The 24,501-nt window shown below is 47.5% G+C and overlaps 1 protein-coding gene across 1 annotated transcript; it reads left to right on the top strand.

Annotated features, from left to right (window-relative positions):
* The first annotated feature begins 75 nt into the window (after window positions 1-75).
* Window positions 76-24,113, top strand: LOC144139511 (uncharacterized). The gene is made up of 8 exons (XM_077671829.1): window positions 76-103; window positions 6,896-6,937; window positions 10,121-10,156; window positions 11,964-12,008; window positions 13,574-13,609; window positions 14,756-14,812; window positions 18,823-18,855; window positions 23,998-24,113. The coding sequence occupies exons 1-8, from the start codon at window positions 82-84 to the stop codon at window positions 24,063-24,065; spliced, it is 339 nt and encodes a 112-aa protein (XP_077527955.1). The 5' UTR covers window positions 76-81; the 3' UTR covers window positions 24,066-24,113.
* Window positions 24,114-24,501: the final 388 nt, after the last annotated feature.

Genomic DNA, 24,501 nt, shown 5'->3' with positions numbered 1-24,501 from the left:
CAGAATGCGTGTTTTGGGCATTTTTATTATTACTACGTTAACAGCAGAATTATTTATTGTTTCCTTGCAGATGCGTTTCACATGAACATTCAATTGGTTCAAGGTGAGTTTCACACTAAACCGCACTTATTTTTGCGACGGTCGAAGCGCGTAAAACAGGGAGTGCTAAGTGTGCTAAAATGCATCTCTTTATGCCACCCCCGTGTACACAGCTTGTGGGATATACGAGGGGTTCCTCGGGGGCCTTGCCAGCTCTCTGGGGTAGGCCCCCACGCTAGCTCCCGGCGTGTCAACCACGCGGGCTCCCATGGCTACGGCAGCCCAGCGAGGTTCGCCGATACGAGAACACAGTAGACAGTAGTGCCGAAGCACAGCCGTTTATTTGGGGAATCCCAAAGCATGCGAGCACAAGGCTCGATGGCGTTCACGAATCACGCCGTCCGGGTCGTGACCGCGAACGGGAGTCAGGCACTCACGGCGCGCGACAAACAAAGCTCCCACCTGAGATGCATGAATCCATCACCGCCGCGTTCCGCCGATCTCGCCCCAACCGGGTCTCCGACGAGACTCTCCCGACTCCCGACTCCCGCGACTCCCGTGCGCGCACGCTCGCGCCGCCCGCGCCCGCGCCTATCCCTGCACACATCGGTGGCGCCATCTCTCGGGGGACGCCCGAGAGAGCGCCGGACCGGTTTCAGCGCACAAGCGTCTCTCCCGAAGCGCGCGCTGGCTCGGGATCGCAGGTCGCGGTTCTCCACGATTCCCCCCTAAAACTGGACGCCACTTGAGCTCGAGTGACGCCACGTTGCACCACACTAGTCACGACGTCTCAAGTCAGCAAAACAGCCACCGAACGCCACTCCACACCAAAGTTCGCCACACGATGCCGCCGTCGCGATGCTCGCCTCACAAACCCGCAAACACATTGCAATGGTTCCAAGTCTCTCGCGGTTGGGCAGCACAGCAGGTTGGCAGGCCCGGGGGTAGCCTGCAGCCGCAGCCGACGAACGCCGGGGTCGCGCCATGATGCGACCCCCACTCCGAGCTCGAGGCGGCAACAGGAACGGCCGCGCCCACTGCGGCTGCCCGAAGGCTCGCGCCACTCGCGTAGGCGCCAGATCCCGTCGCCGCCTGGGTTCCGTGGCCGCTTCGGCCGCAGGTCCTCCCGAACGGTTGGCTGCCGCCCGGCAGGCCGGAGCAGCAACTGGCGGTAGCTCTGCGGGCCGCGCTCGGTCCCGCCGGTGGTTCAGCAGGCCATCCTCGCTGTCCGTGGCAGTGGTGACTGGCGTGGTCCCGGTTGTATCCGATTGCAGGTCTCGCTCTCACCGTCCAGTTTAAACGATTCCCAAACTTGACGTGGGGAGCAGCGGGACTCCGCGATCTCCTGTGACTGGCCGGAAACCTTATCGACGATCTCGCCAAATAGGGTAACAAAGATGCCCGAGGGGGCTCCCCCTTGCACGTTCGCTTGCTCGCGGAATCACGAGTCCGGCAACTGTGCTCCAGCAGCCACCCCCGCCTGGAGGCAGCTCGCCTGACTATTACGGGGGGTCAGCATCGAAACACCCGTCCGAGTAATTTCGGCTTGGTGCGTTGGTCGGCAAAGCAGCGTCAGCATCAAGCAGGCGGGGCTCCTGCAACTCACTCGCAGCAATACAAGCTGCCGTAGAGCCAGCGCCAACCGCAATACCAGCGGCTTACGGGCGCAAATCACCGGTATAGGTCGCCTGAGAGTCCGTCTCTTACTAAGACTGGCGATCTCTCGCGACCAACGAGCCCGCTGCCGAGCCGCGCGAAGCTCATACTGCCTAAACGCAATTTCGAGCGGAGACTTCACGGCATCGAGACGCACGCACTCCGGAAGCGCGGAGACAACGGTCCCATTGCTCCCGCTTCCCCCGCAGCGAGAGCAGACTGATTCTTCAGCGATCCCCCTCGCTCTTTGTCAGGCGTCAAATCGGCAAACACTCCGCCTCGGACTCGAAGCGCAGTAGCGGCGGGCTCATCGTGCGGCTTGCGAACTCCCAAACACCGCACCCTCGCTCAGTGGTGTCCGCCGCGCCTGGGGGAAACTTCAACCGGCGCCGCCGGCGCGACTGCGCAGAGACGGCGCTAGGAGGAAGGCGACCCGCCGCCATGTTGGAACAAGGCCTACGCACCTCCCGTCTCGCAAGCGGGCCGCGACTGCGGTGCTCGGAGGTATCCTACTGACTCACCGCCTGGTGCGTGTAGGAAGGTTTACACACTTGCCGTCACGGCTGTATCGGGCATCATAACTGTCTGCCTGCAACCGACTGGCGCGAGGCGTTTCGTCCGAAGTCTTCCGGACAAAGGGTAGCGGGCTACGACTGCAGCAACGCATTTCTCGGGGAGCTAGCAACCTCGAATTCGTCTGAATACGAGCCCCACGTTGGGCGCCATGTGGGATATACGAGGGGTTCCTCGGGGGCCTTGCCAGCTCTCTGGGGTAGGCCCCCACGCTAGCTCCCGGCGTGTCAACCACGCGGGCTCCCATGGCTACGGCAGCCCAGCGAGGTTCGCCGATACGAGAACACAGTAGACAGTAGTGCCGAAGCACAGCCGTTTATTTGGGGAATCCCAAAGCATGCGAGCACAAGGCTCGACGGCGTTCACGAATCACGCCGTCCGGGTCGTGACCGCGAACGGGAGGCAGGCACTCACGGCGCGCGACAAACAAAGCTCCCACATGAGATGCATGAATCCATCACCGCCGCGTTCCGCCGATCTCGCCCCAACCGGGTCTCCGACGAGACTCTCCCGACTCCCGCCTCCCGTGCGCGCACACTCGCGCCGCCCGCGCCCGCGCCTATCCCCGCACACATCGGTGGCGCCATCTCTCGGGGGACGCCGACGAACCAGCGGAGCGCCGGACCGGTTTCAGCGCACAAGCGTCTCTCCCGAAGCGCGCGCTGGCTCGGGATCGCAGGTCGCGGTTCTCCACGATTCCCACAAGCTATAAGCAACACATTATGTGTTCTTCTACACCTATACTCTTTATAGAGGACAGCATCAACTGCACAAACACTATACCTTTATTAACGACGTTTGCAAGGGTAAATGCTGGATACTGAAGGATGCATTCTGCACTGATGATCAAAGAGAATATTTTAAAATGCTTACTCCGACAGGGACCAAATAAAAGAGCATGTTTAGTTTGCTCGGATTATTCGAATTGATGGTCTGTGTCAAATAAGTGGTTGCATAGATTATTGCTCCTTAAGAGATCGCAGGGGGGAGGAGGCAGTGGAGTGGGAAATGACCTCCAGTTAGCATTACAATGATGTCGCACCACCATGGGGGAAAGGTTGAGAGCGAAAAGATGTACGACGTATTTTCCCCTGCACTATAGAGAGTAGGTTGCTGCCACTCTTTATGTATTTCGGGTACAAGATTATATTTCAGAACCATAATATTACGGGGAAACAAGGTAAAGGTAATGTTAATATAGGTGTACACTAAACAGGCTGACCGTTGGTGACAGGCTGAGCCGGAGACACGCGCTAGCCCAGACTGAATCTGAGCACAGTCGTTGTCCTCTTCATTTAGGCTAATTTCCTTCCGGCGGAGCCTGATGGTATACACCAAACATGTAGGTTTGCCCACTGCCCCCTCTATTTTTTTATGCCAAACAAATTACCCGCTTGCCAATGGGAGTGAGTAGGGTGCCTGTTTCGGCCACATGTCGTAAGGGGGGGCCCGAAGCTGATCCATGATCACCCGACCGTAACTGAACTCAAGCGCGGCTTGTACCTATTTGCTAAGGCAACAGATGTCCGTGACCTTCGACGTAGAGAAACTCTGGGCAGCGAGGACAAACTAAGCGCCACGGTGCGCGGTTTTCCTACGTTGCCTACTCCCACCACGCTTCTCCCCAGGAGGTCACGTGACTAAAGTACTCTGAGGGGTAGCAATTGAGGAAGGGTGCAATGAGTAGTAGCAGATGAATTCGTTGGCTGCTTGGGGCTGGTGCGTTTGGCATTGCAAAATGCACGAGGTGATGGTTTGCCTCAAGGCACATAGCCCAACACCTCGTTGTATTCCCCCCAGTGCAAAAGCACCGTCACTGTGCTATGTAGCAGGTTCGGGGAAGTATGACATGTAGCGTTGGAGGGGAGAAACTTGCACGACGTCGGCACTGGCTACGCGTGCGTACGTAGACGGGGCCACAGGCGTAATTATGTAGGTGAGGTTTGTGACTTGGCTAACGACGCGCTGACGGCCGTGGTATTAAGGCCGGCATTCACAGTTTGCTAAACAGCGAAGCTGTTTCGCAGATTATTATTTTCTCTGTCGGGAGTTAAATATGCCCAACAGTCGCCCAGTGCTGCACGTGAGCGCGGGCCTCGCGGCGAACGTCCGGCCGTTAATAAAAGAAAGAAAATGCCTAGCGACCATGCGTGTGTGCTCCGTGAAAGACCACCCAGCGTCACCGGCGCAAGTTTGTCAAGCCAAGCATATCCACCTAGGGAGATTGGCCGAGACTATGGCGGCCACCCGGCACCCTAAAAAGCCAAGAAAACACCGAGCGTTCATGTATGCGTGCCTCGCGACGACCAGCCAGCGTCACCGGTGGACCTTTGTCCCGCCAAACATACCCACTTAGGAAGATTGCCCAATATTGGCCAAACTTATTCCAGCGTTCTCCGTAATTATGACAACACTTGCTCAAAACTAGGATGACTCCATCGTTCACCATAATCGTGGCAACACTTGCTCGGAACGAGAAAAACACGTCATAGCGTACGCCCCTCCATGGTGATGTCCAAAGATTATCACTTTAAAAAAATGAACGAAGCTCACACTTATAGCAACACTAACGGAGTAAAGGTCGTTGCGGCAGAAAAGAAGAAGCAAATCGTTTGCAATCGTGGACTAACACGGAATTATGTGTGCGGTGCCAGGTCCCTGAAACATTTGAACGTTTTTTTTCTCGACTGCCGCCGTTTCTCAACAGATAGACAACCGCTTTTGAAGGACCTAATTGAGCGTTTGGGGTTGACCTTTTCGATTCCACTTATATTATCTATTGGCGGATCAAATTTGGGGTTTGCAATAAGGGATATATATAATTGCATTCAAAATGTTTCTTTCTGCTTCACTTCGTTTGAATTGCTTGAGGGTGCTTATTATGCGTAATTCGGGTTTTATTCATAACTAAGTTTCCTTTTACGGCCTCTTTCCGGAAATAATTTAGTATTTTGAGGTCCCCACGTATTTCAACAACTGATTTAGTCCTGGCCAATCTCCCTTGTGGGTACGTGCCAAAATCTTTGAGGACATCATCGTCATCATCATCATTACCATCGCTTCGCTACCTTCAAGTCGAAAGCGTTATGTGAGCTTCCTTCATTTTTTGAGACAGGCCGACGTGGCATGAAGGAGTCCACAGCAACACGAATGGTCCCGGAGGAAAGTTGAAGGTGCCGTGGTTTTCATCACAGCAGTGGTTTTGGGAAACTTATGAAACCGAGAGGCGGGTATGGGCCACCTCAGTGGCCAGGCGAGAGCGAGCTCGCTAGCATCGGAGGTTGTTGTTGTTGTAATCCTTTATTTCGAAGTGAAGGCCATGCGGCCATAATAAGGGAGGAGGGGTAAGAGGCAGGGAGGAGTAGCCGAGCAGCACAAATGGTGGGTCCTTGAACGGGAGGCGTACTCAGTTGGCGAAGGGGTGAGCGGGTGCAGCAACGTGTCGGCTGCCATATGGGCTTGTGACCGTGCAACAGAAAAAATGGCGAGATTCCAGCACTGTCCTGGCGAGAGGACTTCGCGATGGTGACGTATTGTAAGCCAAAATCGCAATCGCAATGGCCGTCTCTCTCTGACACATACATGGCCGTGCCATGTCGGGAAGCGTGCGGTTGAAGCGCTCCGAGACACATTTCGCCTGAGGATGATAAGCTGTAGTAAGCTTGTGCATCGTTGAGCGTGAACGAAGAACGTTAGCGATGATTTTAGACATGAAGTATCGGTCGCGGTCTGTAAGGAACTGTCGAGGAGCCCCGTGGTGCAAGAGAACATCGTGAAAGAGGCAGTCAGCAACATCAGTTGCCCAACCAGTGTGAATGGCCGCGCGTGATTGCGAAGCGGATATCGTAATCAGTGTCTTCGGCGACCCATTTGTTTCTTGATGTAGAGGGGGTGGGGGGAAAGGGCCTTGTAATCCCATGCCAACAATATAAAATGGTTCGCTGGGCACGTAGACTGGCTGTCGTAGCTTTGTCGTAGCTGCCCGTTCCCAGTGGCTCGGTGTCTAAGGCGTTGTACTAGTGAGATTTGAGGACGCGGGTTTGTTCGCGGCTGCGGTGGTTCCTTTCCTGATGAAGGCGAAACGCGAAAATTCCCGTGTGCCCGGTTTCGCGCCACGTTAAAGTTCCTCAGGTGATGTAAATTGATCCGAAGTCCCCCTCTACTACTGCACGCCTCATAGCCAATCATAGCTTCGGCGCGTTATACCCCACAATCAATCAATTAAATTGATTAATTAATTATTTAAAATATTAACTATTAATCAATCAATCAACCAAACAAGCAAACAACAAATCAAATAATCAATCATCGATCAATTTGTCTCACGTGGGAAACGAAAACGCTCTGCCATAGCAGCAGGGCCGCATTACTGCATTAAAAATGAATTCTGTCCACGCAGAACAGGCTTAAATCGACTGACCGACTTTAGATTGGTACCATTGGATGTTGATGCAGGTTTCCCAAATGGAGTTTTCCGGAGCTTCTATAGTTTTGTACACCTGTTTTGTAAACATTTTATTTGCGGATTTGACATAATAACTGTATTCCATAAAAAGATGTTTCGTAGGTTCCGCTTTTGCTACTTTGTATGTTTATTTGTTTATTAATATTTGCTTTTGTCTTCTAGCGCACGATGGATCCAGGCATGTCTACGTAGCCACTGTAAACGGTAAGTTGGTTGAGGGGTTTTGCATAGGAATCATAGTATATATAAGTGCGGTTAAAAACAATCTGGTTGGCGTAGTTCCACTTACGGGCACTCCTGTATGGTGGACTGTTTGTGGTAGAATCACAGTGACAGCTGTCGATTCTCTGTTTCGGAGGTATGTTCAGTTGAACTTCGCGTGGCACAGGAATCACTGGCTTGTCACTTCTATCACAGGATGTACCACTGAACCTAGAGTTTGTCCTTCGTGTTTGTTATGAGATTTCTTACCTACACAATCTTTGACAATTGTAAAAGAATTGCGTGGCAAGCCGACGTTAAAATTGTATTTTTGGTTTAGTAATTCGTCTAGAGTCACTATACAAAGACAACCGCGCCTACAGTCAAGATTTTTAACATTGCAAAAAAAACACAGAAACTTGAAAGCAAATGCACGAGACACGCCATGTACAAAAACCCCCTTTCCTGTGGCATGGGATAAATAAGGATGTTTGGTGTATCAAAGATCCTTTCTACCCTGAGAAGAGGGAAGTCCAGCGAAGGCTGGGTTGTGGTTGGATTTTTTGTTGGCGTTCAGCTGTAGAGTGAATTTGCTATGTTGAATTAGAAAGAGAGTGCCGCTACCTTTACGACACAAAGGACACACGTGATTGGAGGGTTAACGTAATAGAGTTTCATCGAAGCACGGCGACGCCAATCACAGCGCAGGCTCTGTGCGCTGCACAGGTAGCGGACCAAGAGCGTGTGGCTTTGCGCAATGTCAGGGGAGAGAGAGAGAGTTTACGCAACCCGGCAAAGAGGCGGTGGCGTTAAAGAGGAGTATCACAAAAACACCATCCTCCCTCCGTGAATGGCTGTTCCTCACCATGCAATGCAAATATTAGAACGATTATTTAGAAAGACCAAGCATACATCAATCCCCTTAAAGTTGGCTCCACCTCTAAACAGGAATACATTAGCAGAAAGGCCCTTTAGGGTCAATATATGCCGGTTTATACCAATTCAAATGCCCTGGAGTTTTATGTTTCAATGAATTTTTGAGGCGCGAAGTCCCTTAAGGCCAGAGGCTGTTGGCGTCTCCTGTCGTCGTAGTAATCGTCATCTCATGTAGTCACGGTACTAAAACACCGGGAAACTGGTTAACGCCTCGCGCTAGGACGCAACACGTACTAAAATGAGCGGTACACTCGCTTACGCATCGCCCTGGAGCGTTTCGTAACGCGTACTAAAAAGACACCAGGACACTCGTTTACGCCTCGCGATAGAGATCTTCGTGCTTCAAAAGAAGAGGCCTTTACAGCAAAGCTGTATACCTCTACCCCCAACGGTTTCATCTTTCTAGGAAAAAAACACCAAGGCGCCAGGAATACAATTAGACACTGCATGATTCGCCCCTCCCCAGGCTTCAGGTTAGTGGAGATGGCCCCAGATTTTTCCTTGACACCCTGAAATTTGTTCTGAGCGCCGTTTGTAGGCGTAGACACGAACCGCCAGAACCTAGCCATATATAGATTCCCTCTAAAGCCTGCTTTTTGAACAACACTCCTACGCAAAGAATGGGTATGATGGATTGCTAACTCAAGATTGCAGCACATGCGGATATGAAAACCTCCCTGAAAGCATGTAGTAACAAGAAGAAAAAACGAAAGGTTTCATCTCGAAAGGGTGAAAGCTGGGGCAACAGACAACTCTACACCTTGTGTGGTCACAGCGCTAAAAAGTGCTTTCCAAGCCCATTATCGGTGCCCGCACGTGTGGTGTAAGGAAATGGGAGTGCTGACACGCATAGTTCGCAGTCTTTCTCGACATGTACCTTGTTAGAAATACCGTTCATGGTGTCGTCAATTCGTTCTTGTCCTCTTCACTTGTTCACCACTGTTGTGCTTATTGTATTGAAAGCAAGATTGTTGGAACCTGGAACAAGCAAGCATGAACTTATGTCGGCGTCGAAATGTTTAGTAGGGAACTTCATTCAATAAATGCTGCAAATAACAGGATGCTCGATTGCAAAGCCCTGAAAAGTTTTTAATTACGTTTAACTCCACGTAGGAAGTAGGGCAATGATGATTAGGGTAGCAACGAAGGTTTAGTTTCTTCCTACCATTCATTACGCAGAACAAGACGTGGAGCAAAATGTTCAAGGGCAGATGTCTGGAAAAGTTGGGCACGTTCAAGGGCCGATAACTAGCACAGCTACCACACGGCATAATGCGTGCCGCGAAAGCGAATCTCTGGGCTGCAGCCTGATGGCTTTCAAACAACTGCCGCTTTGTGGATTTTGAGGAAAAACAGTTCCTTCCTGTTGCGAAATATTTTGTGGGTGTTTGTACAACCGTGTGTTTTTTGTTATAATGCCTTGCTGTATTAGCGCGCAAATTCCGGTTTCTGAGACATCGCTTATTGAATTAGAAAATTCAGGCTATAAAGAAAACAGGTATTTATTTATTTATTTATTTCAAAAAAACCCTAAAGGCCCTCTGGGGAGGGTATTACATAGGGTAGGGGGGTTACAAAGGTGTCACATAAACTTGAACAAGAACAAAATAAACACAAGAACTAAAAAAAAAAAAGGTACAAATCATTAACATTGCTAGAGTGAAAAACAAATACAAAAATTAGGTAGAATAATAGGAACAGCTATTGGTACAGGAACTAGAACAAACTACACCGATTATAACCACATGGTATATTACAACATGTCATCTGACAAGGCAAGAACTGAATGAAATGACGCATGAAATGATACATATTATACATTGATATTTTTGCTCAAAACATTAGTAAATTTCGTGGTATTAGGTTCAGTAACAATGTTTGATGGTAGATTATTCCAGTCTATTGTGGTACGAGGAGCAAATGATTCGGCAAAAGCAACGGTATGACATGTGATGCGTTTGATTTTGCATGAGTGATCTCGACGCGGAAAAATGGCGGCGGGTTCACACATAAATTCGTTATGAAGGCATGCATGGTAGTACAGTTTATGAAATCAAGTTAAGCGAGATATGTTGCGACGATGCGATAAGGTTACAAGTTCAGCACGATTTTTTAATTCTGTTACATGACAGGATTTTTTAATTCTGTAACATGACAGGAACACGGTTAAGTTCTTCTGTTATAGACCCAGTCACAGCGATGGTACTTTTTCAAATAAAGCTATGCCTTATATTTTGCCTTTTCTTGCAGAGTCAACCCCAGTTGTTGCCATGGCAGGGCCCTACGGTAAGCTACCAAGCTAAACAAAACAGTTGCTGTAGGCAGCGTTATCTTGCGTAACAAACTCCAGTGGCACACACTTCATGAAAGCGGCTGCAGCTACTAGAAAACCATTATAAAAGCCATAACGAACTTCACCCTAATGCCCCAGTGGCTATTCCCTCGTTAATTGGTGTGAATCATGCAAATACAGCTGATCTGCTGCTCACGTGGCGTGGTTTCCCCAGAAACATGGTGCCATTATCACGGGAACCGAAACTGCCATGACGTTGGCATATCTACGTTGCACCCTCCTTCAAACCACCGCACCGACCAAAATCCAATCAACTGACTATTACGACATCAGAGTAAATATTTCGGTAAAAGAAGCCAGACGCCCGTTTTGAGCAGGCTTATTACGGCGTTTAATTCGCGTGGCACCTATTGGAAGGCAGACAGTTTTGTCTAATTACTGAGCTAACACCGATGATACAGAGCGACCTGAGCCCAATCCAATCTCAGGTCGCCATCTTTTAGAATCTCAGATAGTTATCTTATAGAAATTTCCAAACACTGAAAAAGAACCTAACTTCACCGATATGATCGAGTGCAATAATAAACTGTCTTTGCCTACGACAGGTTGAAGTGGCACCTGGAACCACTGAAACATGGAACGCCATGTTCACCTAGTGGACCATCTATTCTAATTCACATTCGAATTGTTCCTGTGAAAACCGCACGAGCAAAAGCAAGGACAACACACACAGTGTCCCATGCAAAACGGTCTTTTCCTAAATTTTCGCAGCCTGCGGTCTAGCTGTATGTACTGGGGGATTAGGTGCATCCTATCGCTTGCTCCGCAGGGCATGCACAAGCGGCCAAATGACGCGTTATTGGTGGCGAGACTCAGAGCCTAAGGGCCGGTGAAGCAGGCCCTAAACCATACCCTAGCCACTTGATTCGCTTGCGCTGAAGAGCACGCACTGAGCTATCAAGTGCAATCAAACCAGCCCTTTCACCCTCACATATTTACTTGTTACCGCAGCAGTGAGGCTCCGAGCGAGCTAAGAGACAAGGAAGGGTCAGTTTTTGCGCTGGCAAATGCAGGTTCCTTGCGACGCGATGAATCATTATGAAAGACTTACAGTAGCAGAGGTTTCGCTCTATATCGCGCGTGCAAAACCTGAAAAACAAAATGGCCTAAGCGCGTTAAGTTCCAGCATAATGCTCAGCGTCCCCAGGTATTACAGGTTCTTCCGCGCGGCGTTTGTGTCACTCCAACAGTGAGAAGAGCTGTTTCCCGCTAAGTGGCTGTTCAAATTTAAACGTGCTTAAAATTACGGAAGCTACACTGGGGACGCCTTCGCACAAAGCGACAACGATTCTTGAAGACGTCATTTCAGACAGTGAATCTGCTGTTCTCAACACGATTAGCTTAAAAGCTACCTGGAATGAAACTGGTTGCTGTCAGTAGCAAACCACAAAGCCGTTCAACTACGGGATAACAAACCCGTAGTCCGCATCAAAGTATAAAGTGTCCTGAGAGAGACCCGATGAAAAGAAAACCTGCCGTGACATGGCAGTAGAATGAAAGATGATGTTATCAGCTTAGGACACCTCCGGAGCCCTTCTCCTTTTGCGAACCCTAACTCCTTGGGAAAGAAGTAATACCGTTCTGGAAGGTCGGATGTTTGTTTATTGTTAGTTTTCTTGATTGCATTGTATAAAAGGATGTCACTTGAATTAAAGGTACCGGAATATCAGCTTTCCAAAAAAGAAGGTGCTGTTGTTTAACTGTTCTTTGTCACATTTTTTTTTCATTGCGCCGGCGAAGTGGTGAAAACAAAAACAGGAAGCTTCCGTGCGGACGCCGTACCAGGTGAGAATTTTCTAACACACTTGTCTTCCCTTTCAGTCATTGTCATATTAGTTATTGTTTTCGGTCTTACACTTCTCTCTATGGGCAAGAACCATCCGCTGGACGTCAACAATGGTCCGCCTGTTACGCCTCTAAACTGAGACAAACATCGCTAACAGTTAGGACCGGCCCTGTGCAATGGCCAAGGAGCGTTGCCTTGTTTGGTGGCAATTACCTAAACGGCCTTTGAAAATTTGCTTCCCCCTTTTGATGACGCGGAAAACAGGGGTGAAGCTTGCGCTTTACCTCCGCTGTTAACTTTAGCTATATTTTCCAAGCCGTGAAAGTAAGAGCAGCCCAGAAATATATATATTTTTAAAATCAACAAGCCCCTTCCCTCAAGAAACAGAAGTGCACGTGAAACTTGACCTCCGTTTAAACGAAAACTACCAAGCTCAAAACGCAATGACACTAAATTCCAACAGAAAAACACTTTTGTCATAATCCAAACTTAGTAACTAAAATTAAAAACCAAAAGCAAAGACAAGACCGAAACGAAACCCTTTGTTTCATTTTGATAAGCTTCACCTGAACGCAAATATTCGGTATACGTTATTGTAGATCATTCGTTTGTGATCATCGGGAACGTTCACGTTCTTCAATGGCTGCCTGTGCTTCTGCGGAGTGAAACACGCACGGCGTACCCATGCCCCGTAAGTAGGTGAACTGCCTGACGAGAGCGAGCGACCGCATCTGCGATGTGCGAGCGATGGCCCTGATTGATTGTCATTGTGGCGCGATATAGCGCCGCACTTGTGAGCGCACTCCCGCGCCAGCTGCGAAGTGCGAGCTTGAGCTGCGGCCGAGAAGGGGGACCCCGGGGAGAGTTTCAATGTAGAATTCATTTTATAAGCAAGAACAGGGGTATAGTCAACAATTTATACCTGTCAAAACCCCTCGAGTGGCCAAATTTTAAACACGTAAAGGGTATCATCACCATTATTGTCGTCGCCGGTAGAATTCGTCGACAAATTTGGCTTTGCGGCAAGGCGTTTCGGCGTACACACCACCGACACCGCAAGTCAGCCAATTCGAGCTTCACTTGAAAATCACCGGAAAACAGCCTCTCGTAACACACTCGAACTATGTGTTCGGGAAAAAGAGGGTTTTTACTCAATATTACGTCTGTTGGCAGCAACGTCGCAATACCACCAACCAATCAGAAAGAATCCCGTTTCTGACGTCCACCATTGGGCAGGGCACATTACGAGTGAAGTTTTTGCAAAAAACCTCACTTAGAACTTACTGTCCCGGTTATAGAGCTGCCGAAATTGTCGTAACCGTATAGAAAAGAAACCTGGGTGCACACCCGTTAAAATTGTTATTTGCAATTCGCAATAGGCGATTTCTACGTCAATGAGAGGGGCTACATATGATGTTTGTGTGGTATATGATTGTTCAAGTGGGGCTGAAGTTATAGCAACTTGGCTTCCGGTGGATTAAAAGCACATTTGGTTTCTTAAAATACACGCAATGCCGGTCGAGTGAACCGTTTATACTAAAAAGGGAACGAAAATTTGTTGCAGGAACGAAGGCCACCTACATCATTTCACGTCTCTACGGTATGTACCATGTTTTATTAATAAAAGATACACTTTAGGTGGTGACCATATAAACCTGCCTTAATGTCTAGGTGATGATGTTATGGCGTAAAATCAGGTGCACAAGCATCCTGTACCAGTAGGAAAAGTATGAGGAGTTCGGGTTCAAAAATACCCTGCAGTTGTGTTTTCTGATCCTTTATGTCGCATGAATTCCTCTATTGTAGATAAAAAACTCGTTTTATTTTCCTGATATATCAGCGGCGTGGATTAAAACACTGTTTTTTTGCGGAAATACCCACGGCTTGCTTATCACCCAGCGTGTGCCGTACAAACCATAGTACCAACATACGCTCATTGCTACACGATAAGCTGAACTGAAGCGTGTGTCTACAGGATGGGTTCTCTGGTCTGCAAGGATATACGAGGACGGAAACCGGTTGATGATGGAACAGAACAGAGCTCGTGTATTCTTGCGAGGTTTGCGGGGAAAGCTTACTCTAGTGAGATAAGCAGACATAGCAACCCCCTTGTTGTGAACCCTAACGCAAAGGTTTATATACTTCAGTTAGTACCAATGTATTTTTGTTGGAAACGTATGTGCGTGGTACAATTCCTGCAGTTGCTAAAGAACATTATATGAGCAGGTTAGGTAAGACAAAAAGCATTATCAGTTAAATTGATGCACGAAAAAAGCGCAAGCAAAGTTCCTTTAATGAACATTTGTTGTAGTAAACAAATGAAATTTTGTTGATTCCAGCTCGTGGAGACACGAGCCTGATTTTGCTGTCATTTGGCAGAAATGGAAAACTGCAGCGCGGTACTGCTGACAAGCTCAAGAGCGCAATAAATAAAAACCTGGCGCTCTTCACTAGTCGAAAGGATTCAGGTATCAGAAATTTCTCAGCGATGTTGTGTTTAAAGGCTCACAAGTTCCTTTTTTATTTGCGTTGAAAATCTAGTTGCGTGGTCTATGTGGATACCAATTTTTATTTTTGTAAGTGGGATCTAGTGTTAAAATACAGACACGGATGGCACTGTAATATCCCCTTGTGTAGCAACACTGGTTTCCACTTCAAAGACTATGAAACAACTGGCCCAGCTTTCTACCTTGGACAAAGTTTTATGTTCAGACGGGTGTAAAACGTGTCTTTCTGCTAATTTCAGGTGAAAAACCTTCGGACCCAAGCCAAGCAGAGGACGTAAGCATCCACAAATATGGAGGTAAGTTTAGCAGAATGACCACCCAGAGCGTACAACGCAGCCTGACAGACAGCCTGCAAGCCTTCTGATTAACGCTTGCACTCTTCCCTTAAAAGCATTGCAAAAGCTACATTTCTCACCAGGCGACGGGATTTACTCGTCACAGCAGATACGTGTTCGGTTTCTGCATTGCTTTGGTTTCGCTTTTCTTTGAAATAGCTATCGAGAGCCTTCGTTGCTGCAAAAAAGAAGCCGGCAAGTACATACCGACGACATTACTCGACTGATGTCATTCGACCCCGCAAGCAACGCAAAGACTGGGGGGGGGGACCGAAAAATCCTCTGATGTAGCTTCTAAGTTATTTGATGGGCGTAGAGGAGTGACGTTTGGTTGGGGCACTTTGTGAGCCCCTATTTTAGCTACTGGCTGCGCTTGTTCACTACTTTTCGAAAGCAGCTGTTGTCATTACAAAAAGGTTTTCAAAAAATATTGCAGGGCCCTTTGAAAGCTCCATCCACGTGAAAATATGCGGTTTTTACATGACTCATTTTCACACCATGGCGACAGTTAAATGCTTGATTATCAGGGCAAGGTCCTTCAGATTGCACCTTATGATCATCTTAGTAATAGGTGAGAAATGTCTTGCATACGTAAAGCACTGGCAACTTATAGCGGTTTCGGGTAAGATATTTTAGCGCCAAAATTACCACGATACACGACGATCGGTGCTTGGCTCCTCTACATGGGCTACTCCGATCCAGTCCACTTCCAACTAAGCTTTGCACGCTCATCACCAAACGTGTTGTGACGCGTAGAAGTGACTTCGTCCCCTGTAAGGCACACCACCAGGTATCACCCTGTAAAACGGTGTCTATAGCAGCACACACCAATTTATTCGTAGTGATCTGAAATTCAGCTTTGCTCGTTTAGCGAGAAGTGTTTTTTGGCCCCGCATCGTCCACAGCAACCTGCGACGCGCAGCCACAACCTCTAACTTCTTTCTTACATAAAGCAACCAGCCTCCGTGGCCCAAATCATACTGTGAGAAATCTACAATGAAGAGGTCCATGTGTTTGAACCGGACACGTGAAGGACATATAGTACTAATTTTAGGTGGTGCGCCACTAAGATTCGTGTCCATGTGGGCATCGCTTCATTTTACATTTATTATTGATTGGGCAATACCAGGTCAAACATTCCGTCCCGTGCCGCCGGATTATAATCGGAACCCCATACGGCAATAATTGGCAATATATATATATTATAAAATGAAATCTGAGAACTGGATTCAAATTAGTTAACACAGAAGAAAATGAACAACAAAATTGTCGAATTAAAATACACAAGAAAAATGGATATGGGCCACTGAGTCCGCTATTTGAGATCATTCTAAATATAAGCGTGTCCAGTTCTGTAGTTTAAAGCAGAACTCTTATACGCTCGCAAGTAAAAAATCCTGTTTTGACCGCCCACAGCAGATAGGACACATATTTCGGCCACCTTCGCAATTTAGATGCGAAAACCGAAAACAAAAAGCGGAGCTGGTGGTCTTCAGAAGCTTTAACTTGGCTTTTCTTTGGCCAGTCCCTTTTTGAAAAGAAAGACGGTTAAAAAGCGAAGATTTCGCGATGCAAACACATTCAAATCAAAGTCAACAATCCCCCATTTTAAAGTCCAAACTCGAAACTTCCAAGCATCAAAGCGAAAGTCCACTTATCAGCCAAAGTCCAGAGCCAACGCCCATGCTACGAATACAAAGGAAATGCTGAGCGCCTGAATGCGATGATAACGCAATCAGATAGACGCTAGTTCCATAACGCTTGGGACCCAGGTTGGATTCCGACTACCGGAAGCGGTTTGTTCTTCAGGCGCGCACTCCCCACACCGGCTCGTTGGCTCCTTTGCTCCTCGCCACTTTCTACCACACTTTTTGGCCCAGCATTTTCCTGCTGTCCACTTTGCTGCGTCGCGTTTTGAGGAACGCCAGCCACGGCTCGAAGGCAAGCCTACACAGCTCCGCTGATAAAAATATGGCAGCTTGCACTAATGGTGCAAGCGTAGAGAAACAGCAGAGCTGGTCAGCCCTTTTCCTTTGTCGGATACCAGGCTGTTCAAAGCCAGCCTCTACGAATAACTCAAAGTAAATAATGCTACGCGGCCGGAATGCGATGATAGCTAATTCGGATAGGCGCAGGTTTCGCAACGCGAGGGAGCTAGGTTAGATTACCACCACGTCAGGCATTTTTTTATTCTTTTCAATAAGAGGTTTTCCGTTCGCCTTGGTCAGCGTACGGCCGTGTTAAACAGCTCGGGCTGTTTAACCCCGCCATAAGTAAAAAACCGTCCTGATTGGCGGGTGAGATGAACATGTGCTTCCCAGCCACGCTGTAAGCTGGTTAGGGCCTGTCGGAGTAATAGGCTTCGTGTCTTGCGACACTGTAGTCTGTGGGTTTTTAACTAATGAAGAGAAAAAAAGCAAGACAAAGGAAAAGACGAGAATATTATGTAGCATCGGAGACGTTTTTGATAACGGGAGAGCGTTAGGTGTCCCTTTTTAATGGTCCGCTCTGCTCCTATAGCCGAGATAGCTGCTGCTTGCCAGGGAACGCTACTGTAGTGCCTAGAAAATTCGCTAGGACTGGCAGCCGGGCCAGGTTTACATTACAACGGCGTGTCGTCGCAGTGAGGAAAGCACAAATACAGGACACCAGTCATCCGCAGCGCCCCCTTAGCTCTCGCGTGGTATTCACTATTGAGACATTTTTAAAAAGAAAAAAGCACTGTTTTACTAGTTTGTTATTGTAAAATTTTTTGTTTTGTTTTTTTTTTTCATGTTAAATAGCTTTTTATAGCAGTTGAAAGCAAGAAATTAGCGCCTTGTGCTTTAACGCCACTTCGAGCTGTGGTCGCTGCACTTCGCTGTGAGCAGAGGATCAGAGGCCTGCATTTACAGTTTCAAAATTCAGAAAAAATATGTTATTCGGATGCCAGAAAGGATGCAAAAGAAACACAATCTCACGAAAAGATATCAAAACAAAAATTTCGTTTTAGAAAATTATCTTAGTAGCAAAAGTCGGAATACTGTGAGTGTGCTGCTGCCGACCAGTGTATGTCTGCAACATGATTTAATTACAGAAAGCGCCTTGTTCAAGACCTGGTGTGGCAGACAAGTGAAATTTCTGTAAAATATATCTTGAGATAAAACGTTAGCGACGAAGCCGGGAAAGCGATTCAGACTAGGCAACAATATTCCACTCTTCAACGGGGTTAAAAACGCCATGGGAACCAACGTCTGAAGCAAGCCAACTTTTATGGAGCTCCCAAAAACCCAGCGATGTCTTGGCTCTTGGAAAGTTGAGCAGCTTTCTTATGACCGTTATAGCGTGTCAACGCCAACATCATATAAAAAGGTGAAATAGGCAATTAACAGGGTATTTAGCTTTGGTTTAGTGACCCACATATCCCTTTTCCACTTTGTTTCGGTTGAAGTTCTGGTTTGCACACACATAAGGTATCGATCAGTGCCACGAATGCTTCCGCAACGTGAGAAATACTGTTATCGCTTAGCTTGTTTCTCGTGATGACGATGTGGTCGTACTGAGCGGACTGCTAGAATAGGGCGCATCGTCGCGTCTCATTTGAGTCCCTGCCAAAGTTTATTTCAGTTATATGACAGCGTAGGGTTTTCTGGTATAATACGCGGCTCACAAGTCCGGCCTTTTTTTTCTCATGGAACACAAAAATGTTTCGGGGTAAAATAAAAAAAACTACCGCTTTGGAAAGCTACACTGAACGCGAAAACGCTTTGAAAAGCAAGAATTCCTCGTTTTAATGAAACAATTTTATTGTTTCAATTGGTCTCAAAAATGTTTTTTGGACAAACTGTTTGCTATTTTCGCGTGATTGTTGTAGCGTCACCACTGGTGGCCATCGAAAACAGAATAAATGAATCAGGAAAGAGTTTCTCAAACACACCCGCTCATACCAATAGCTCTTCTCTGCAAACTCTTTCTATTCTTATTCTTTTCAGACTTCGGAATCTACGTGGTCGGCTTCTTTCACCGTAAGTGTAATTAAACTTTCTTCAGCGCATGACAGTAAGAATTACGCGGAAAATTGCCCATTTTGAATGTATAGCTGAAATATTGGAATTTGAGGAATTTAGGAAAAGGCGGAAGGTCTGCAAACAAACTGTGTTATGCTGCTTTATGTGCAACAGGTGCAACGTCAGCTAAACCCTTCAGATTTATAGTCACTCTAGAAAATTGGGTGGTATTTGGAGCGCTAATCAGCGCATTTTCTTCCGTAAAGATGGCTTTAAAGAAAAATTGCCCCTATCATTTACGTCCTCAGTATTAAAAGGTGTGATTTGTTTACTAACATAAGCCGACCCTTTTCTATTTGTGTTTGAATATTGCAAGAACTGGTCTTAGGTTTGGGGAAACAGTATCCTCAGTATCCTACTCAGTATCCTCAGTATCCTATTCAGTATACTCAGTATCATACCTCGGGCCGTGTAAGAAACAAGCAAAAGGCAAAAAGAAAAGTGTGGTTGTCACCCACATTCAATGACAGTTGTCACACTACCCTGGGCAAAAACATGCGGTTTTTAAATAATGCCGGCAGAAGCACTTCCCACGCAAACGTATTTGCACGCTAGATGTTGGCGAGTGTGGCAAACCGCTCTGAAAGCACACTGACATAATCGCGGCACCTGTAGCCATGCTTCCGGGACAAAGTTCGTGGGGTCTGAGAAAAATCGGGCATGGTGGTACAAAAACCAGACCACAAAGCGATAATTCTAATAAACGCTATCCCATGAAAAAAGACCAAAGTTCCTTTTTTGCTCAAAGGAGACGCTTTTCGGTCCAAGTCAGTCTTTCCTGTCCTTACATAGCCGACAGGGCTTCGCCTGTGATGGCTGTTGTGGGTTGGAAGAACAGGCACCTGCGAAGTGGTCCTCCGCTCCCCAAAGTGAGCACGTTGAGGTTGATTCCGACCGGGCGCCTTGTAGTCGCCAAGGATACGCAGTAACCCTGCTGAAAGAGGCATCTCGATCTGTGAAAGCTAGCGACGAAACGACGTATTTCTGTGGCCCGCCGTCACGAAAAAAATCACGGCTCTTCCACGCTGTAAAAAAAGTTTGGGGTTTAGCTATATTGTTGGGGTTTAGCTATATTGGGAATTTTCTATGCGGAATGATAAGGACAGTGGCGCAATCTCTACTTCGACGAATAAGGACACACATTATCGTTATGTACAGACAACGGCCTATCCAGTGCGCCAAGCAGGTGGCCACAAAAAAAAATGGACGCCATTGCGCAGGGGCAGGGGAGAGGAACCGGCTTGAATGGCGGAGAGTCTACCAACGCCACCTAGCGAAGGTTGCTAAGGCCGGGGATTTGGCAAGTGAGGTAGCGCTACCAGGCCTGTCAGGCCGCACTCGAATATGCTAGAAACCCAAGGCGATTTCCTGGGTTTCCCTGGCATCGGCGTGCTTCTCACATTAATGATTACTCGGTGACAAAAAGATGTATACTACAGGTGAGTTTCTTTCGTGGTAGCAAAGAAACGTCGGCTCGTTTATTTGTCACTGTCGGGATCAGTTTGGAAATTTCGTGTTCCGAAACTTGTTCTCTTGTCGTACATTTGTTCCGGAGTGGTCGGAGAGGTTCTTGAGCAAGATGTGGATGCTACACTGCAGCACATGCTCCGAAACCAGTTAAATTTAAGTCGCATCCACGCATGCGTCGAAGTCAGACGAGTCGCCCTCGGTAAATACTTGTGGCGTTAGCTCAGTGACGAGCTGTCGCTGGTTTGATACCTTTAAAACTTCCGCTAATTTAGAAGGTTCCTCAACGACAAGATAGATGTGTTCCACAGGATTCACCATCGTCATTTCCAGATGAACGAGCCCTCCCCTGTTGATACCTTTGACGAGTCTACAACGAATATGTTGACGAAAATATTCTGTTCGATTGTTATGGTCAGACCACCGTTGCAGCTTTCGCGCTTCAGCCGCTCCAAGATCGTGCACTCCATAGCCTGTAGGGTAATAGCTGGCACAAGCAAACTTCACCGTAGTCGTCTGTGGTGTCTTTGCAGCGTGTATATTGTCAGCCCCGGCTTCACGACAACCGAGAACTTCAAGCGGGGTACTTCAATGTCAGTAATGTGCAGCAAAATGAGGTTGCCGTGTTGTCATCATTAACGGCGAAGCTGTTTAGCCAATCGTAATTTTTAAGTGCGAATGCACTTTATAAGCGACCATAAACCTTCCACCGCCGGCGGCGTCGGCGGCGGCGTCCGCAGTCCTCCTCTCTATATATAAAAAAACAGCATCCGGCGCCAGATTTCGATCCGAGGACTTTACGGACGCAGCGCGACGCTCTACTGACTAAGCCACGGACGCGACGCTGATATCAGTGTTAGTAACGCGCCTTATATCTTTAACGCAGTCCTCCTCTCTATATAAAAAAAAACAGCATCCGGCGCCAGGTTTCGATTCGAGGACTCTGCGGCCGCAGCGCGACGCTCTACCGACTAAGCCACGGACGCGACGCTGGTATCACTGTTAGTAACGCGCCTTATATCTTTAACGCATTCAAACTACGTCGTCAGCGGCGTGCGTTGGCGACTCAGCGGCGTTATAGCGGCTTGATAACTGCGTGGTGTACACGTGATACTACAAACCCGATGGAAGAGATGGAAGAGAAGGCGGCGAGGCGGTGGGCTGCGGGGGCCGAGCGCAAGCGCCGCAAGCGGGCCGACAACCGCGCATTCGCACTTTCACATTCTCCCCCTCGGGGAAATGCGGGGGAATTTTTTTGTGTCTGCAGTCAAAAATACCAAGAAATTGTCGAGCTCGCGCACATGAGCGGGGGCCTCGCGGCGACCGCCAGGCCAAGAAAATGCTTCACGCTCGTGTGGACGCGCCTCGCGACGACCATAGAGTTTCAAACTAATATATACTAGAGGGAAATCTGTCGCTGCAGTCGCGGGCCGCCGTAGGTGGCGCCATTGCTGCTAGCGACGTTCCTCGCCTGCTTGGCTTAGCTAGCCATACGGCTTCTTTTTGTCTCGAAGCCAAAATCAACAAAAAAGTAACATTTTTTTTTGTTCGTCCTAAATTAAGCTTCTAAAAAACTACTGATATTTTTTAGGTGTATCTTCATAATAACAAAACAAATTTTATGAACCATCTACGGTAATATTGTTGCTTTTTTGCGGCCATAGCCAACGCTTCAGCCTGTTCATGAGCCATGCCAAGGACAAGTGGAACGTACCTGCCGGGAACATGACGGCACGCTCGCTGAAGCGCGGCTCCCCTAGACAGTGGCGCCAGATTTCCCTCTAGTATATATTGGTATGAAACTGTATGGTGATGACCATTCGGCATCTCCTGCGCACGTTTTTCGAGCCAAGCTTACCCAGTGAGGGAGATGGGCCAAGATTGCGGCGACCACCCCGTTAGTTAAAAAAACCAAGAAACTGTCGAGCGCTCGTGTGTGCGAGCCTCGTGGCGACCACCAGCGTCGCCGGTGCACGTTTTTCAAGCCAAGCATAACCGCTTATAGAGCTTGGCCAATATTTCCAAAAAAAACACTCCAGCGTTTGCCGAAATCGTGGCAACACTTGCTCGGAACGAGAAACACACGTCATAGCGTGCGTCCCTAAAAGATGATGTCTAATGATTAACACTTCAATAAAAAATTAAGGAAGCACACACTTATAGCAAGAGTGATGTAATAAGGGTCGTTGCGGCAGCGAAGAAGCAGCAAATTGGCTGCAGATGAGGAGATAAACCATCGTGATAATTGTGATGGTTGCGTACAGCTTCGCTACCTTCAAGTCTTACGCCCTAGAGTGAGCCTCTTTCATTTTTTTCGGTGGCGTGCCTTAGTTTAGACAGCGTGCTTCTGGGCCTCACAAGATATTTTGCACCACAAATCTTATCGGTTTCCTTGTCTTTGCGGACTGTGAGGACGGACTGGGAGAGCAGGTTGTGCTGATAAACAGATTTAGGGGCATTCGTTTTGCCTCAGAGTGTGGTCCTCTTGCTTTTTATATGGACAAGTAGCTGTGATATTTGGGGCAGAGTGTCAATATTGGTGAAGCCGGGCACAAATAATTAGGGGCGTGCGCGTCCTTTTGTATTTAAAGGTGAGAAATAAACAAAAACTAAGGAACAATCATATAAAAAAGTATTTGCGGTAATCGACATAGGTAATACTATCTTCTGCAACACAGAACTGTAAGAAATAACAACAACTGGGGATAACAGCGCCTCCCCGCGGCACTATAACACCAAGCTCCTAGAATTGCTCCGTGAAGTAGCGCAGACTTTACGCAGTCACAATACTTGTGCTGCATCTTTCTTAGTGGAGTTCCGCAGAAGCAAAGCTTTCAACAAGACTATGCACGTTTATCAAGACGCTTGGCCAAACGGTACCGGAAGTACTTTGGTGAGATTGGCCGAAATTCATAGCATCAATCTTCCAAATTCCCCGAAAATGTGTACCTTTGCGATGAAGCGTAGGTGGTCGGGCTTGTTTCAGACATATTCACTACGTTGGTTTCTCGGCCTACTAGTGTGAACCACGAGGAAGAGATGGTGGTCTTTCCATGGACCGAAAAAGGAGCAGCAAACAATGCTCCCTATGTTTTCAAAAGTTTTGTGCAGGATGGGCCCAAGGGCAGCCGATCTATTCAGTTTTTTTTTTCGCATCCACTACAAAGCGGTGCTCGAGAATGTTCTGCTTTTAAAGAACCACAGTGTTGCACATGTTACATTCTAGTACGAAAGCTTATCGTTTCACATGAACTTGGTAATAAAACAAGAATCTTCAAAATGGTGTCACAGATCAATAAATGCATACATATATTGATGAATACTTCAATCACGGATAGCATTGGAACGAAGCAATAATATTGGTCAGTAACAGCGCAATCTCCAGATGAAGTGACACTAATACCTTGTTCCTTGTATATTTCTTAAAATATTTAATAACCGATATTCTTATATATTACCCTTTCGCTGTTCCGCGGTCATCACAATGACAATGAACAATCAATGAATGTGGCACGCATTGTGTTATTCTTTACCGGCAGTCTGGCAGCCAGGCAGAGATTTAGCGTGCCTTCGTACTCTCGATCGTGAGCCATCTTCAATAGATTGCATTTTTCTCTTTTCCATTTATGATAGGTATCGTAAGCAACCCGGAATTCTCTCGGCGACGTGATCTCATACAAGAAGCTGCCTTCCGTGGCTGACGTGACAATGGTCAGCCCAGCCAAGGGCACTTCACGATTTTGGCGACTCCTGCGAAGTTTGCGTTGTGACCAAGCCAGCGCGGAGAAGCAATGAATAAAGTGGTGTGCTTTTGAATGGACTCTATTTATATGTTATTCCCTTGATTTACACAATTTGAAACAATTTTTTTTCTGGATGGAGGAACGGTTTGTTAGGATATTTTCAACATAACAATGTTTTATCTTCACTCCGTAGGAAAGGTTCAGGGGCCGCCTGTACATAAATGCCAAGTAACCATCAGTACTTTCATAATTAAGCAAACATGAAAGGTTGAATTTATTTATCCCCTTCGCAGTCAAGATATGAAGAATTCATTTCGCCTTTTTTTCTATCATTTTCTTTGTTCTAGCCAGCACGTACTGCGATGTGGAAATGGGTTTCCGACAGAAGCCGTGT

This window comes from Haemaphysalis longicornis, unplaced genomic scaffold (genome assembly GCF_048455015.1).
Source record: "Haemaphysalis longicornis isolate Haplotype H1 unplaced genomic scaffold, Haemaphysalis longicornis Haplotype H1 scaffold_5, whole genome shotgun sequence".
In the NCBI taxonomy this organism is placed as follows: Eukaryota; Metazoa; Arthropoda; class Arachnida; order Ixodida; family Ixodidae; genus Haemaphysalis; species Haemaphysalis longicornis.
Note: the sequence above shows the minus strand (reverse complement) of the source record. Positions and strands in the feature narration are given on the sequence as shown.

Bases quoted from the DNA above. Each gene is read 5' to 3' on its own strand.
- LOC144139511 (XM_077671829.1), top strand. From the start codon at position 82: ATGAACATTCAATTGGTTCAAG. The intron at 6,938-10,120 runs GTAAGTTGGTTG...CTTTTCTTGCAG, and splicing joins CTACGTAGCCACTGTAAACG to AGTCAACCCCAGTTGTTGCC. The intron at 14,813-18,822 runs GTAAGTTTAGCA...TATTCTTTTCAG, and splicing joins AAGCATCCACAAATATGGAG to ACTTCGGAATCTACGTGGTC.